The 18,442-nt window shown below is 37.8% G+C and overlaps 1 protein-coding gene across 4 annotated transcripts in view; it reads right to left on the reverse strand.

Annotated features, from left to right (window-relative positions):
- Positions 1–4,266: 4,266 nt before the first annotated feature.
- Positions 4,267–18,442, reverse strand: part of LOC107671373 (tetraspanin-18-like) — a 36,725-nt gene continuing 22,549 nt past the window's right edge. For all 4 annotated transcript variants that reach the window (XM_016464283.1, XM_016464280.1, XM_016464282.1 and 1 more), the window contains 7 exons: positions 7,790–7,885; positions 6,847–7,041; positions 6,050–6,124; positions 5,866–5,964; positions 5,627–5,788; positions 5,158–5,241; positions 4,267–4,874 (listed from right to left, as the gene is read on the reverse strand). In XM_016464283.1, coding sequence (XP_016319769.1) covers positions 4,827–4,874; positions 5,158–5,241; positions 5,627–5,788; positions 5,866–5,964; positions 6,050–6,124; positions 6,847–7,041; positions 7,790–7,852 — 726 coding nt within the window. In that variant the 5' untranslated portion in view covers positions 7,853–7,885 and the 3' untranslated portion in view covers positions 4,267–4,826. The remainder of the gene's footprint in view (positions 4,875–5,157; positions 5,242–5,626; positions 5,789–5,865; positions 5,965–6,049; positions 6,125–6,846; positions 7,042–7,789; positions 7,886–18,442) is intronic.

Here is an 18,442-nt window from a genome sequence, read left to right on the forward strand (position 1 = left end):
CCCTATTTTACCCAGCACTGGGTTGTATTTAACCCAGCATTTTTTAGAGTGTAATGTCAGCTATATAATCCATAAGTATAAATGTCTAACTATGAAGATAAACACAAAGGTGTGTATAGCGCTTTTCACAATAAATATTTTAACCACACAGCGTTAGAACTAATAAAAAAAGCCCTTTAAAAGCCCAAATGGGTTGCAAGCTGTAGGTGACTGAGGCTTGGTGAAACCTAAAGGTTAGTACAACACAAATACAAACTAATCTTGACAGAATACGTGCAGTGCTTTACCCCACATCACATCAGATGTTTTATTTTTTTTAGTAATTATCATACGTCTAAAATACAAACTATTCTTGAAAGCATGTACAATGCAACACTTTTCCCTGAAACAGATTTGTTTGTTATTGTTGTTATAAAGAGTCAAAGTGAAATCAAACCTTTCTCCGTTTTACACCTTTTTTTTCTGACATTTTCCTCAGACCCTTAGCACCCTTGTTTGAAACCCCCTGTTCTATATTAAAAACTCAGAATTAGTTTTTAGTGTTTTGAATTGAATAACTTCAGGGTTTAACACAATTTAGCTAACAAGAGAAAGGCTGCACTGAAGAAGATGAGACTAGTCCCAACAAAAGAGGAGCACATGGATGAAGAGGAGCTGCCCCCTGAGAACAATGTGGACAGTCCTATCATAGCGAGCATAGTTGGTGGCTGCTGGTCTGATCCAGGAGATACAGCTGGCTGCAGCAGTTATGTCACAGGTACGTGCACCACATTCTTTATTTGTCTCTACAAATCGATACTGCAGTAAATATGCATAATTCATATCACATAATTTCAGTGACTGAACATGGACTGGCCCTACTTCAGCCACCTGTATTATCAGATGAAGAGCTGGACTCTGTAAGTTTACAGCTCTGTTTATTTTAATTTTTAATGGGATATCAATGATCATAGTATTAAATAAATATAGTATTTAATACACTAAATGCTTAGAAATATGTACACATTACTTTATTTTTAAATTGTATTAATATTTAATAAATAGTATGTGGATGGGCACAACAGTACTATTTGGTGATATGAAATGCAGGAAGATGTTTTAATGCTTTCTTTTTAAAGGAACCTGTGGAAGATGTTAAGACACTATACAAGAAGTATCTCCAAGTAGAGATCTCCAACAGAAAGCAAGAAATGGCATACAGAGCTTTAAAAATCAGCACTGGGTTGTATTTAACCCAGCATTTTTTAGAGTGTAATGTCAGCTATATAATCCATAAGTATAAATGTCTAACTATGAAGATAAACACAAAGGTGTGTATAGCGCTTTTCACAATAAATATTTTAACCACACAGCGTTAGAACTAATAAAAAAAGCCCTTTAAAAGCCCAAATGGGTTGCAAGCTGTAGGTGACTGAGGCTTGGTGAAACCTAAAGGTTAGTACAACACAAATACAAACTAATCTTGACAGAATACGTGCAGTGCTTTACCCCACATCACATCAGATGTTTTATTTTTTTTAGTAATTATCATACGTCTAAAATACAAACTATTCTTGAAAGCATGTACAATGCAACACTTTTCCCTGAAACAGATTTGTTTGTTATTGTTGTTATAAAGAGTCAAAGTGAAATCAAACCTTTCTCCGTTTTACACCTTTTTTTTCTGACATTTTCCTCAGACCCTTAGCACCCTTGTTTGAAACCCCCTGTTCTATATTAAAAACTCAGAATTAGTTTTTAGTGTTTTGAATTGAATAACTTCAGGGTTTAACACAATTTAGCTAACAAGAGAAAGGCTGCACTGAAGAAGATGAGACTAGTCCCAACAAAAGAGGAGCACATGGATGAAGAGGAGCTGCCCCCTGAGAACAATGTGGACAGTCCTATCATAGCGAGCATAGTTGGTGGCTGCTGGTCTGATCCAGGAGATACAGCTGGCTGCAGCAGTTATGTCACAGGTACGTGCACCACATTCTTTATTTGTCTCTACAAATCGATACTGCAGTAAATATGCATAATTCATATCACATAATTTCAGTGACTGAACATGGACTGGCCCTACTTCAGCCACCTGTATTATCAGATGAAGAGCTGGACTCTGTAAGTTTACAGCTCTGTTTATTTTAATTTTTAATGGGATATCAATGATCATAGTATTAAATAAATATAGTATTTAATACACTAAATGCTTAGAAATATGTACACATTACTTTATTTTTAAATTGTATTAATATTTAATAAATAGTATGTGGATGGGCACAACAGTACTATTTGGTGATATGAAATGCAGGAAGATGTTTTAATGCTTTCTTTTTAAAGGAACCTGTGGAAGATGTTAAGACACTATACAAGAAGTATCTCCAAGTAGAGATCTCCAACAGAAAGCAAGAAATGGCATACAGAGCTTTAAAAATGTGCAAAGTGGAGAAGGAAATTCAGTTATTGGACTGGAAATTGGATGCAAGTATGATATTTTGATAACTAACTGTCAGAATAAAGGAAAAGTGTACCTTTCAGACCCAGTAAAATCTGTTTTCAGACATTTTAATTTGTGTTTCCGTAGTTCAGTTGGGAAAACATGAATACAATGAAAGAGAAATAATGGTTTTCTATGTTAATTTCTGAAATTTTAAAATGAGTAAATAGTCAAAAATACAGCGACGTATAATTAAAAGTCTGACACTCAAGTGACTAGATAGATGGATAGATAGACTTTTCATTTGAAAGTGGGCTGAATAGGTGCACTTGTCTAAATATTTATTATGATTATTAGGATAATTTGTGTCTGGAACTATAGTAAGTGGAAATGTGCCTTTTTTCTTACTGCAGGCTGATCCTTCATGTTGAAAATAAACCTTTTTTTTATATAAACCTACTGTGTTCCTTTCAATATTTAAAAGTCACAAGTCACAGCAGTTATGTGCAGCAAGATCACTTTTAAACTGTGTATGGGGTGCTTGGCATGGAGCAAGGTTTGGGGTCATGAGAAAAGTCTGACACATGTAACCTCTGTCACCAGACACAATCATAATGGTACAATCATAATCATAACCTTGCTGAAATCGCTGACATAAAGCTGACTCAATGAATATTATGGAGTTGACCCTAGCTATTTGATTTCAATATTGACAGGAATATCAACAAGTTTGTGGACCGTCATATTTACATAATATGTTGGAGATGTGATTATCAAACCTGGTCCCCCATTTCTGACAGATCTGATTCAGCTACTTGCCTCCTAAGTAGAGTGTTGCATGATATAAATTGGCTATGCCAAAAGAATGCAGAAAGATCTTAAGATTCCAAGAATGACATCCAGTGTTGTTTGTGTCTAGTGTGAGTGATAAAATCTACCTCCAGTCTACCATTAAAAGCAACTAACAAATAGCTTAAATAGTTCATAAACGAATATATGTTATGTACAATTTAAACATTTTACAAACAGCACAAACAATACTTGCAAAGCAAAATGAAATAGGCAGTTCGCATTCAGAAAATAATTACAGGTAGTCAAGGAAATGAAATTCAGTAAACGATGTTGCTGACAAGTGGTTAATGGATGATTAACAATTGAAAAAATCAAATTCATTCTGGCTGCAAATCTAATGACAAGCTTGTCGGACATGATAAAACATGACTGTCAAACTCAAAGAGAACTGTTGATCTTCCATACATATTTCATTCAGGAATCAGTGATTTGTCCAACAATTCCTGCATTATTTTAGAGAACAGCAGATAAGGATGAAACTGTCATTTAGGCTTCTTAACCTGCTTACCTGTGTGTCTCTTTAAGTCCCATGAGTCTTGAGAACCAATGCACTGCCCAGGATATTTATCTTGTAGAGCCTGAGGCAGGGTAAGCAGCTTCTAATGCCTTTTTGCTATTCATACCTTTTCTTTGAACTGTAAACCACATTCACATTAGGTTGGTTTTAAAATCTGGCATCCTAGATAATATTTTCATTTTTAATATGCAATATTTATGCACCCTATTTATGATACGAGTTACACTTGAATCATAAATCTCCCAAAAATGAAAACAGTCTAGTGTATTGACACATTCTTTAAAGCCATAATTGGTTTATGTAGTATTTAGTATGTGCTACAAAATTAATGTTTTTTGAAGCTTTTATCTAGGATGTTTAGATTTGCTATTGGAATAGCCAGATTCAACCCATTATGGAAAACACAATAATAGTAAGCACTGCAGATGGTCTTTTTTTTATATATATATCATTCAGTGTCATGTGTACAATAGATACAACACAAATACAGCACAGTTTTGCTAAAATCACATAAAATATTCACGGTTGCTCGCAACTCACAAAACATTACTTTAGAAGCTGCTGGCCTCTCGGATTATATACAGAAACACAAGCACACACACACACACACACACACACAACCCAATCTTCCCTGTTTCACAGACACACTCCCATTCACACAGTGTTTTATTTTAATCATGGCTCTGGAGCAGTGGTGAACAATGTACTGTAAATAAAAGCTAAAACATATTGGTACAAATCAGTCTTTTTGTCATCTACAAATATTCAACCAAATATCAGTGCAAGGTGTCCTCCACTGACCTTAAAGGACTGCCATAGATGCCACCCTTAATTTACGAATAACTCTTACTTTTGTTTTTCACAAGTACCTCAAAGTCCCAGCTGCGAAGTACAATACATTTTTGGCAATTCTCAGATATTCCAGCATCACAACATAGAAATGGCAAATATATAAGTGTTTCCTTCTTTTTCTTATTTAAAAATGTCTTCTATGCCATGTTTTTCCTCCTCAAAATGTCCTTAATGTACAGCATGTTAAGATTACTGGATTCCCCTAAACAAGCACATAGCAAACACCATGGCAAAAAGCTGATGGGAGAGAAAGAACAACAAATAAAGCTTAGCAAAGAGTTCAATGCAAATACTATTTTAAAACTACTTCTTTACTACATTGAGCTTGGGAAAGGCGCTATATAAATTAAATATATTATTATTATTATTACATTCATTTGAACAGAATGGTAAAGCAACTTCTCTCTCCACTAGGTGGCGATCACAACCCATAGTTCTTGAAAAACAATTTGTCATCACATTATAAGTGTAAAATCATCACATCATACTTTCTTATTAAAAAGCAAAATCATAACCTTACTTCAATAGTCAGCACCACAATAGCAAGGGCTCCAGCCATGTAGATGTATGTCTCAAAATAGTCCACCACTGCTGAATAACAGCCCTGTTTCAAAGAAGTACAGATTTTAATACAAGAGAACAAAATAATGTTGCTTCAGTGGATACTGAATTTCTCATTTATTACTAACTACTCATAGTGACGCCATTCTAAATTGGTTATAACCTGTGTGTATGTGTGTGTGTGTGTGTGTATGTATATAATATATATATTAATAGAAAAGTATATGTGACTCAGAATATGAATCATTCGTTTTGAGAGCTATTACATAGACAGGGTCATATACCACACTGTTCTTTCTCCAAAAAACAACATATTTACTTTCTTTTATTTTGGTTTTCATCCTTTTTCCTACTCAGTTTCTTAATGCATTTCTTGTTGCATATTCATTCCCACTCATTTACTAATTTGTACTAAACTCATTGCTGACCTTGTTACGGATTGGCATAATTCCCTTGAGACACTCCTCCTTGCTCAGCATCAGATGGTTCCTCTGGCAACAAACCTCTGGCACTAGTCTGCTGGGGTTCAGCCGTCTGAAGAGGCTCTGATCATCGAAGTCTTCAGCGCTGTTCACCCCACAGCAATCAAACTATGAAGACACCAATACACAGTTTAATGTCTTTAAAGGCATTATTGTGCTATATTTTGTACAGTATGTTATCGTACTGTGGTCATAATGGCGTTCCATGTGGAGGTGAAGACATCAGTGCTATTGGTGCCTTGGTAATGTACTTTCAGCTCCTTGGTGAAGTAATCTCTGGTGAGCTGTTGATCCACAGATAGACAGTAGTAGTGAGAGCAGTGGTATATTACAGGTGGCTTGATGATATCCAGCTATAATAATACTCACATGCTCCCGGAAAATGAATGCCAGAATGGCCACCGCCAGCTCTGCCAGAAATATGATGAGTATGAGCATGAAGAACTGTGGAAGAAAAACAGGATATTTGCATCTAAACTACTTCATGTCTAAATATGAATAGGAATTCACAATATTAATATAATTCTGGCTGATACTGAGAAGCCAATTATTATGATGCTATAGCCTATTTTAAAATGTATATTATTCTGTTTAAATTAATAATTTAAAAAAAGCATTATGATATATTTGCATCTGAATCAGATGTGAAGTACTTCAGATGCCTAAATATGCAACAAATAAGTATATTAAGTGTTACACACATTGCTTTTTGATGCTAAATAGGGATGCACAATATTAATATAATTCTGGCCGTTGATTTGAAAATATATATTATTTTGTTTAAAAAATAAAAGTAAAACCCTAAATTAAAAAATTCAAGTGAATTTAGGCATAACAACGTTATAATCCACAGTATAAAAATTGACATTTATTTTGATATTTGCTAAAGATTACATTTAGTGTTATTAAATTATTAGAATTATTATTAGTTTTTAAAAATGTATTTTAAGTGAGCATTAGATCAGGGGTTTTCAACCTGTGGGGCGCCAGCACCTGTCAAGGGGGGCGCGAGCATCAGTTAATTCAGAGACGTTCTCTTGAGAATTTATGAAGACAGCAAAGGTAATCTAAGTAGTACAAATTGGGGAAATTAGCGTTTACAATAAATATCCAATATTGACAGATACCAATAAATTATATATCTAGTAAGAAAGAAAATCTCATACAAACAGTAGAAGGCATTTATTTTCTCGTATGGCTCCGCAGCAGCCCAGAAATCCCAGTAGGAACAGCATCCCGCCCATGATCAAAATTGTATAGACTCCTGTAAACAGGAGAGGGTTGGCTGCCACAATCTCCCGGAAACCTGTCGGATCCACCAGCACCCAGATTCCCACCCCAAGAAGGAATGCACCTCCAAGCTAAAGGAGGAGAAAATGGCTTAGTATAGATCCCAGCATATATAAACAAAAAAAAGTGATTTTATGATATAGCAATATTGAGATTATCAAATAATGATTGATGCTCAGTTTTTCTATGAAACAGCACATTTTCCCACAGCACTAGTGTGGCAGAGGGAAATTCATGATACTGCTAAAAAAACACCTTTGAGAACAAAGGAAGACTAGGAAGTGCAGTGTGGTTTATGAGCAAAACGAAGGCACATTGGCACAAGATCAGTGTGTTTTTTTCATACCGTTATGTTAACATTTTTTCAAAGTGGCGACTTGGATCATTCAGACTCATTTCAACTACACGTTTTGTTAGGAAAGCAAGAGTCTGCACCTGCATCTCATCAGGTTTTCAATATAACAAAGAAACCAGATTCTTTCCACACTTCCAACCAAAGCAAATCATCACTCCTAGTCATTCTGAAACAAACACAACTGGCATGATGCCACAGTCAAGTTCAGATCTTATCAGCCTACGGTATGTAAAACAATGGTCTACGCTTTTAAAAATAAATGTTCTTTAACTGCATCAATGGTTCCATGAAGAACCTTTCAAGAACATTCACCTTTTCATTCTTTATTGTGGAAGAAGTTCTTTGAATTATTAAAATATTCTTCACACTGTTGAATGAAAGGCTCTTTGGGGAACACAAAATGGTTCCCCAATGGCATAACTGCAAAACCCCTTTTGGAACCTTTAGAGAAAGAGAGCACTCACAAAAATGAAGAAGTTGAAGATGAACATGAGGTACTTGATGCAACTAAGACAGTCCCCCTCCATACTTGTGCCTCTTGCTGAAGCTTCTCCTTGCCCCTGAGGAAGCATCGTAAGAAACAAAGAGAGGCGTTACTCCACAGGAGACGCACAAGTCACATGCTCCATTTAAAGATAAGTCCAGGAGTCAGTGTTGTAAGTGACTGGTGCGCTTTTGTGTTTTTAAGCTCATTCAGTGAGATCATTTTGTGAATTTGTCACTTAAATAATACACTGGCATTGACAAAACACACATTGACAGACATATTGTGTTCAGGCGCTCCAGATGAATAATGCCGCCTTATGTAGTTCAAAGAATGACTGGCAGCTCCTGTAATCATATGCCTGGAAATGTAACACAAAGATAGACGTAAAACAAAATTCAGAGCCTTTTCTCTATAAAAAAACATTTCACACCGACTGCTCATGCATGTTACATGCTGACTCGACGTATACAATGAGTTGTTTGTGAAAGGAAATATGCAGGAGTACTGAAAAACGGGCAGCTTGGCTAAAAAAACACCATCAGGACTGCTGGAGCACATTTGCTCATCTTCACACCAGGAGCGATACTCAGCCGGCTAAATAAACATGTCCTTTCAGCACTACAGACCGCAAGCTGTGTGCCCCAGTCTTTCTCTGAAATTCATCTAAGCACTCTAGTTCTTTTCTGCTTATATGCTCCAGGTGTTTTCAAACAATGTTCCATCACCTGTGCTTCTTTAATGATGCAAATTTCCCTTTGCTCTGCTACGAGACAATACAGGGTGCACAGTGTACAAAAACGCTATTAGAGGGTTGGCTGCCTGAAATTACTGATTATTTTTTAGCATGCCCTGCATTTATACTCAGTATCTCGCTTTTCAGCTTTGTGATGATAAAGAATATTTGTTTGATGCTTTTTCCCGCATGTCTTTTTAGAGTAATGAGGTTGATGGTAAGTGCTCCCTTCCATGAAAAGCTAAAGTGTCCCTTGCTGACAATACACTCTCTATAATTACAGGCCATTAGGGGAATTTAGGTTAATGATGGTACAGTTCTTCATTAGAGCATTGGGTCCTGAGCTCACCTCCCACAGGTAGCTTTGACTTTGGTACTGCCTCAAAAACTGGCCCTTGGGATCAGGTGAAGCAGTAGTGCATATAATAACAGACGGACTCTCATATTTTCTGCTTGCTATGACCAGCCAGTGTCTCGGCTAGCCTTCTGCAGCTGTGGTCCCTGTAAAAATAGCTCTGAACAGCTGGCCGATTTCACGGGAGCTGATGGTAGATGCCATGGCGGCAAATAATTCCACCTCTCTTCTCACGGAACGGTTCTGGCATAATTCAATAATCCCCCCAGCCTGGATTTTCCAAAGTAATTTCCTGTGCAACACTGCGAGTCAGTCAGGTGTTATAAATGGCAGAATGGAAGGGACCTCGGGAGCCCTGCTAAACTCAGTTAACTTGCAGGTGGGTGAGCAATTTTATTTGTATGTTTGTGGAAAGGTGGGTTATTGGCCATATCAGTTGTCTTAGATTAAGACCACCAGCCTCAGAAGGTTTAAAGGCTCAGCCCACAGGTCTCAAGGCCATTATCACAGAGCCACAGCTACCTTTTTTTTTTATTAAGGTCTTTAAACCTCCTCACAACAATCCAGATACTCCAATAATGGACAAAAGAAGTTGCATTATATAAATGAATGGTCCATATACAATTTTTGTTTGTATCTTTGTACTCTATTTAATTAATTTACAATGCATCAAACTATGGTAGTTGAGCAGTGAGTTGCGTCGTTGTTTGGGAAACACACCCCAGAACCATTTCACAATTCACTCAAAAGTATGCTTACATGCAACCAAATAATCAGTTTAAAATCGCATTGTTGGCGCAATCAATCTGGTTGAGCTCGATCCAAATGAAGGGGTGGTGTATATATTAAATAATCTGATTCAAAAAATACTAGCATGCATGCACAGTGCAGTGATGTTTATGGCTTAGGTTTATTTATGTTTATGTGTTATGACCTGGTCAGTGGTGGAGTGTGAATATTTTCTAAAAAGCTTTTCTGACTTTTTTTTTTTTTTTGATAGGCCTATGTCATAAAAGCAAAAACCAGTTATGCTCACTATAGCTCTTGTAACTTGCAGTCTCTTTCTCCATTTCTGAATGTGGCAACTGACATAATGCGCATGAGCTGAACTTCGGAATAAAGAAATATGTTATAATATATAATATATATATATATATATATAATATATCTGATTGCAATGTTTAGGGTACATATAAACAGAACTTTCAGATTGTGAAATGTGATTGGTTTTAGCACACAAAAGTAGACAGCACAGGTAAATATCCACAACACAGAGCTTTATTGAGAGGCTTTGTGCACAGACTTGGCTAAAATTGGAGATGAACCAGTGATAGAAGTTGGCAAACGCCCAGGAATCGTTGAAGTTATTTGATGGTGCTTGGTTGCAGCCATTCCTTGACAACTTGTACCTTCCTCTGGTCCATGTGAATGCCATGATGGTCGATGACATATCCCAGAAACTGGATAGAATTACGGTGAAACTCACACTTCTCCAGTTTAGAGGTGGTGTTGTCTCAGCTTCTGAAGGACCTGCTTCACGTGGTGGTGATGTTTGGCCAGGTTCTGGGAGAAAACGAGGATGTCATCGATGTACACTATGACGAAGCATTGGAGGTACTCCCGGAACATCTCATTCATGAATCCTTGGAAGACCGAGGGTGAGTCGGAGGGCCACCTTACTAGGCATGGATGAAGGAAGTGCAGGTGGCTTCGGAACGGACGATACACAGTTCTGAAAACAATATTAACTCCATTGCAGGATCTCACCAGTATTCCACTTCACACTGGGAGAGTGTTGGGTTAACCAAGGGCGTCCCAAGATGATGTAGGCAATTGAACCTTCCAGCATCAGAAATTAAATGGGTTCATCATGATGCAGACATCTAATGCAAAGTGTGATGGTGGGAGAGCAGTACAGGATCTTGCCTTTGCCCATCAGTTTTCCCAAGACTAGGAATAGGTTGAGTTGTCGGAGGAGATTCAGTGATATGAGAGTTCCCAGAGGATCCCGAGTCGAGAAGAACTTCGAGGTTAGCAGCACAGTAGTGCGTGACAGTGGTGCAATCATGGGTTGTAACTGAAGGGTACTCAAGGCTGGGTGTGGTGGACGGACTGGGCAGGCAGCCATCATGTGTCCTGCTGCTCCATAATACAAACAGAGACTGTTGTTGATTTTCTGTTGATGCTCCGCTCGAGTGAGGTGGTACGAGTCTATCTGCATGGGTTCTGGTGCTGGAGGCATGGCAGGTGGTGTGGCGGGTAGAGGAGATGTAGCAGGTAGATCCATATTACAGGCTGCGAGCCACTGAGAGATGCAGATAGCCATTTGGATTAAATTTTCCAAGCCCACAACATCACCATAGATGACCATTTGCTAACGGATGTTGAGGCTGAGCCCTTGTCTGAACACGGTAAGGAACACCACTTCATTCAAGCCACTGGTGGCCGCAAGAGTGCGGAACTGCAGTGCATAATCACTCACTGTGGAGGAGCCTTGACATAGCTGGAAGAGTTGATCGCTTACGGACAGTTCGCTGGCTGTTTGTCCAAATACCTCTTTGAAGTAAGTGATGAATGCAGTGAGTGAGCTGGTAATGGGGCTGTATCCCAGATGGATTGTGCCCACTGCAGAGTTCGTCCAGACAAGAGTGATATGATATAGGCAATTTTGGCCCGATCGCTGGGGAATAATTGGGGCTGCATCTCGAAGAGATGTATCCTTTTGATGTATCCTGATCTCCTTTTCCAGTGTGTATTTGGCCTGTTTATACAAGAATCTGTCCCCATTCCTGCGAGCATCTTCTTTGGCCTGACAGTTTTGCAGTGAACCATGGTTTGTCTATTGTAATATACCTTGTACATACAATTGTCAATTTGTATATTGTTATTGCCTATTTACTTGTTCTAATTTTTTTTATTATTATCTGTGTTTTTGTCCTGTCACTGTCATTCTGTTGCACTGTGGAAGCTTCCGTCACGATAACAAATTCCTCGTATGTATAAACATACCTGGCAATAAAGCTCATTCTCATTCTGATTCTGATTCTGAAGAGTACATCGGATGGGCCATGGGACTGGCGGAGACAGATTGTGAAACAGTGGTAGAGATTGGCTGAAGAGACTGATGGATGGCCTTGTGTTTGCTCATTGAACTTAAAAAGCACCCAAAAATCTGTGTTTTTCATGCAGAAGGGACCTCTTGAACTGTAGAGGGGAAAAAAACAATGCACTGTTACAGCAGTAGATGAGAGTCAATGACCGAGGAGATAGTGGGGCAGGATTGAGCTATGATTTCTGCATTCAGCTAGAGAACACAACCAATCACACACCACCTCTGCCTCTTACAGAATAAATCAACCTGTCACAGCTGCCTGGAGGAATCGTAGCATACACATGAAGTGCTTTCACACAGCTCTGGCAAAACATTGAATTCACAATGCACTCATCCATCACGAGACAGCCTCCAACTGGGTGGTACAGCTCAGAGAGAAACAGTATGGAGGATCTTCTTCATCCACTCCTCACATTGCGTATAAACACTTGTTATAAGCTATTTGAGTGCGACATGAGGACATTGCTCTTCAAATATCTGTGCATGTTTGTCTCAGCTTACCCATGAGATCCAGCATTGGTCTTTCCATCTGAAGGTTTCTTCTGGTTGTGCAGTACAAATAGCTTAACAAATAATAACATTAGGCAGCATGTTTCTGATTGAATGATTACCACATTTTCTAACTAAACATGTGGAAATACTGCACTTAGGTTAAAACTGCACTTAAAGGTGCAATAGGTGATTGTCTTCAGAAACATTTTTTGTTATGCTGGTTGAAAGTCTCTTCACATCCCGATAGCAATCATTAAGTTAAGTGGTCTAAATGTATTTGTCTGTATTCATATATTCTGTGGAAGGCGTAGGATCAAGAAATGTTCTTCCAATCAAAACGCTCGGTTCGAGCACGCTGTGCAGACAGAGGGAGAATGGCAGACAAACATCAACAACCCGATCTTCCTTTCTGGTATTGTAGTACTTTTAAAGTTTTCTCACCGCTGAATGACACATGATGTAGCCCAGCGGTTAATCCAGTCCTCGCGCCAGCTCGTTAGAAGTGAGCTACGTGCATGAACTGTGTTCCGATCGATATGATCCCTACACAGTGTTCATAGCTCCCTACTCCCTGAGCGGGGGAAATCCGTTGAAGTTTACTTCACTTCGGAACATGGGCTGGAATTGGGAACCGCTGATGTAGCCTATTGTAATAATGTTGTTCTGTCTGTGAGCGTAAATGCGTTCGGGGGCGTGGCTTTGGACGGCGATTGCAGGGAGGGTGGGACGTTCGCTTTCAGTGCTATCAGGCTAAAGTAAGCATTTTCCAAGATCACCTACTGCACCTTTAACTCTATTTTGGTAAAGGATGTCACAGCTACCGACTGCCTTTGCTGAAGTCTTGCTGTCTTTTGTTAGAGGTCTGTCACATTTACCTATTAAAAATGGAAGACGGGTGTCAGACTAAAGGACTGCCTCTGACATTTTTCTCCGATTCCCTGTCACGAACTGCAACACCCATTTTGGCAGCAAATCAATCTGAAGCTCAGTGAATTAAAAACAGGAATACCATACAATAGGGCTGCACGATAAATCGCATGCGATATTTAACGCGCATCTTGTCAGAAAGCCGCAGGTGATGGAGATTTACCGCTGATGTTAAATATCGCATGCGATTTATCGTGCAGCCCTACCATACAACCAACAAACTATTGCCTGAATTAAGATGCAATGGTAAAGTATGTTTATTGGCAGCTTCAGCGAGAATAAACAAATATGGTTATTTGTCTATGTTTGTCTTTCTTTCTTGGAAAATACCATGAAAGTCAGAGGCATCCAATGATGTTTTGTCATACAGGGTTACAAGAGAGTGAATGCTGACAGTTTTGTTTAATTTTCTGTAAACTATTTCTTTAACCCTATAAAGCCTACTACACCATATTTGATATACACATTTCTGAGGCCTCTAAATTCTAAACTTGATCAAAACTTTGCTGAATAATTTATGTACACAATCTGCTACAAGATTTCTGTCATCTGATTAATAGTTTGTACTTTATCAGGTAAAAGGCCTTTTAGTATATTTCTGAAATTTAGTATAATTCTGAAGCAACAGAAAAATCTACTTATTGTAGTGCATTATGTGCTTTGCCCCCCAAAAAAACTAAACTAAAACTATAGCTTAGATAATAGATAATAAAACTAAGCATTTAATTATCATCTTGCAGCCTATTATTTGGGAAATATATACTGTAGAGTGACAACTGATAATTCTATACATTTTATTTAAGTCTGCTATACTGTTATAAAGATCTCATTGATTTACATTACAAACAAATATCAGAATTTATTTTTTGGATTTTTTTTTTTACGTTTTTTTTCTAAACGTTCAATAAACATTTTAAATACTTCAGCATTTGCTGAGAAAATGTTTGACAGACATGCACTTCACTGGCTACTATTAGACTAATGTTTGCCAGAAACCATGAAAAATAAGCCATCTATACTGCATTCTAAAAGACAACCTTTTAACAGATTTGCATTCTCCAAAGTGATATAAACCAGACGGCATGCTTTTAACTTTTCTTATAACTGTGCCAGCATGGGGCTGATTTCAGTAGAATATATTGAACTTACAACACTTTAGCACTGAAAAGTCTCTATTTTGCATGTAATCATACAAAGAAAGAGATGAGTCAAAGTTAAAGCCTGATTTCAAAGGTTCCAAACTTCTTTAGACAATTCCCTTCAACAATGTTTCCTTTGTTCATAAAGATGAAAACTAGGTGGAAATGACAAACTGAAAGAACACAACACAGTGAACACTTTGTTACATAATGATCAGACACTAACATTAATAAGCCACATTAAAATTCACACTCTTTGTAATACATCGTCAAAACAGGATCTATGGTTAGATGTACGAACCTCTCTATATCTAGTCCTTTTGATGAAACCAAGCTGATATTTTTGGCATACATTCCCGAACTGAGACCTTGTAAAGATTGTATTTTACCCCTGGGGAGCTTTTTCTTCCTCCTCCCGCTCTTCCCTAAACTGAGGTCAAACGGCTATTGCTTTTACCTTTGATTATAAGTCACTGCTAAGTAACTTCAAATGAATGGCATGATATTAAATACATACAAAAATATATTATTTTCCTCTTATGGGTCTCAACTGATAGGATAGAGAAAAAAATGTTGTGGAGGAGGGTGGAGGAACGATCCATATTAAAGAGCAGGAGTCAATGGTTGCTGTGCGAGGTGAGCTGAATGCTAAGCAGACACATAAAGTGAATTTATAGGACTTGCCTCTCTTCTTTAGACAGTTACTGAAGCCCTTGGGAAACAGCTGTGTCGGAGTTATCTCATGTGGCATTAGCACATACATCATAACCTCTGTATTGATGAACCGCGCTCTGGTGCACAACCAGTTAGTCAATGAATGCTACTCTGTTTCTCAAAGGAGTATATTAAGCTAAAGGGCATCACTTAAAGGAAATAATTTAGGGAAAAAAAGAGGGTTTCCTTTTCATGTGATAGCATTTATTGAATGATACAACACAAAAATATGCTAATGCATTACTGTAATATAGGTAGTTCTTTTCAGAGCATGCACCAGTAAACACTGCTATTATTTATGGCTTTTCCTTCTCAGTCCGACGCCGTCAATCATCCACGGTCTGTGCATTCTAAAGCATCCTGTATCTGAGGATGATGTTTCTGAAGAGAGATGCCTGTGTATCTAATTATGTCAGCACCTCAATCTACCCAAGGGAGAAATGTACACCAATGCTAGAGGCAATCGATGCATTTAGGCTAAGAATTGATCTGTTGATTAGATGCTACACCAATATTCTCACCGCTTTTTCTTTGGAGATAAAGCTCGTCATTTCTCAAGATTCATGCCAAGTACACAGTAGAAACAGTGATTCTTCAGTCCCTTAGTTCAGACTATTAATCACCATTATTTGGACTATTAATCACCTGTATAGAATTGTGTTATGGTACTCAGGGGCGTCATGCACTTATTATTTTTGAGGGGGCACGAGTCAAAAACTCCCATTATAATCACTGAATCTGTTTACACTGTGAAATGCATATCTTACTTACATCGTACGCACATCTGCACTTTGTTGCTTCTGAGGAGAGAGTTAATTCACCAGAAAGCAGAATTCACGGTGCGTTCCAAATGGGATATATCGCCCTCCGAAGGGCACTTCGGTGTGAAAACAATTATGGCCGCCATATTAAAGGGTCGTTCCAAACCGAAGTACTCAAAACTGGCCACTTCAAAGGGCCCTTCGGAATGAAGGATTTCAAAGGGTACAACTAATGGACACTTAGGGCCCCCATGATCCTTTGCACAAGGAAGTTGTTTGGGGTCACAGAGTTCATATGTATAGTATTTTTCTATACTACTGTAATATTTTTACGAGTTTTATAACATTATTATGGTCAAAACGACATTGTACTTCAACAATTACTTTACAGCTACCTTTATCAGTACATTCAAATATTTCAAATACATAGACACAATATACATTACATTACATATACAAATATACATTATATTTAACGTAAAAGATAACTGGGGGTCAACAGTGTACAAAAATTTTGTAACAAAATGTATGACAAAGGTGCATCCTTGATCGTCTCGTTAAGATGACGCAGAAGTGCGTTCCAAAAAAAGTTATTTTTTACCCCTACACCCTTCATCCCTTCGAAGCTCTCACTCCGGAGGGTAAACCCTTTGAAGGGATTAGGGCATAGAGATGAGCCCTTCTGAATGGAACGCAGGGTCAGTCAGCGACACGCGCAGTGAACAAAACTCTGGTGTTTCAGCGATGACTCATCTCAACGCCTCTGATTGGCCATTGCATTCATAAGCTCAACAGAATCATGTGTGATTGGTTATAACATGCAGCGCTGTAAAAATGCATCTGTCTCCGGCTCAGCACCAGCCAAAGTGCGAACGAAGATTTGAATTTAGCAGCTAGTGATGTGCCGCACATCACACCCGTGTGATTGTATCAAATATAAAAAATATAATTCGGCTATTTTTGTCTTTTGGAAGCAGAATTCCAAATCCACTTGGCTCGAAAATCTGAGGGGGCACATTCCCCCCTCAGTTTGAATGAGCATGATGCCTCTGATGGTAGCCTACTTAAAATTGTGATGTAACAGAAGTAGTGACAGATCTTTTCTTCCATATTGTAATGTACATCAGAGTGAAACGGATTATCGAAAAACAAAAAAGATATAGGACAGGAACTTGGTTCTCTCCATCGGTTGGTGAGTGGATGAAGACAGATCTGAATATGAGTTTGCAGTCAATTGTAAGAAAAAGGTAGGGTTTAAGTGGACTGAATGAACTGAGAGGTCTGTCATACATCACCAGAGAGAACTCTGTCGTTTCACTGGAAGATCAAGGTATAACACTGATTGAAAAGTATCAGCTCAAAAAAAAAAACCTATAGGAATGAATCTTACACAATAAAATGCATTAAGAAAACAGATAGGGTTATTTACACTTAATGCTGACTTCAACTATTTAAACTTTAGAAAGCCTCTGATGTGATGACTGACTAATTCTTCACAGTTTCATGTATGAGATGTTTCATCTACCATGCTCCCATTGGTATTCAGGAGCTGTTACTCTGATCCACAATGCTATGACCTTCAAATGATGTGTTTTGACTCAGAAATAAGGTCAGACAGATAAAACTGGGTTTTTTGGGTTTTTTTTTAAGAAAGTGAAAACACTGACCCTAAAATACATAAGAGATCTGTGTATTGGACAGTCCTTTTAGCAGAAGTCCACAGCATTATGCTGTAAGGAAAAGAAAACATGGTGGATATTTCAGGACAAAACATATCACATCTAAATCCTAAACAAAAAATTATTTCATCTAGATAAAATAAATAAATGTGAATCATTTAACTAAAATATAATATAATATAATATAATACATGAGAGAATTATGAAATGTAACAATATTCAAAATTATTATTACCTAAAAATTATTATTAATTGAACAAATAAATATGAGTACACAAGCAAATATTCATATGTGACCCTGGACGACAAAACCAGTCATAAGGGTCGATTTTTCGAAATTGAGATACAACTATTTTAAAATCTGGAATCTGAGGGTGCAAAAAAATCGAAATATTGAGAAAATCGCCTTTAAAGTTGTCCAAATGAAGTTATTAGCAATGCATATTACTAATCAAAAATTAAGTTTTAATATATTTACAGTAGGAAATTTACTAAATATCTTCATGGAACATGATCGTTACTTAATATCCTATTTATCCTAATATAGGTTCCCTCACCTGACCGAGGTTAGGTGGGAAATTTCCTGCATTTTAGTCTCCTAAGCTGGACCTATTACATTTGATTGGTTCTACGGCTTCTTAGTGACCATCTTACTGATGGTCCGGTCTAGAGGCTTCTTCGGACAGAGCTCCGACGCGGGAACCATGGTGGGTGAGTA

This window comes from Sinocyclocheilus anshuiensis, unplaced genomic scaffold (genome assembly GCF_001515605.1).
Source record: "Sinocyclocheilus anshuiensis isolate Anshui unplaced genomic scaffold, SAMN03320099.WGS_v1.1 scaffold4039, whole genome shotgun sequence".
Lineage (NCBI taxonomy): Eukaryota > Metazoa > Chordata > Actinopteri > Cypriniformes > Cyprinidae > Sinocyclocheilus > Sinocyclocheilus anshuiensis.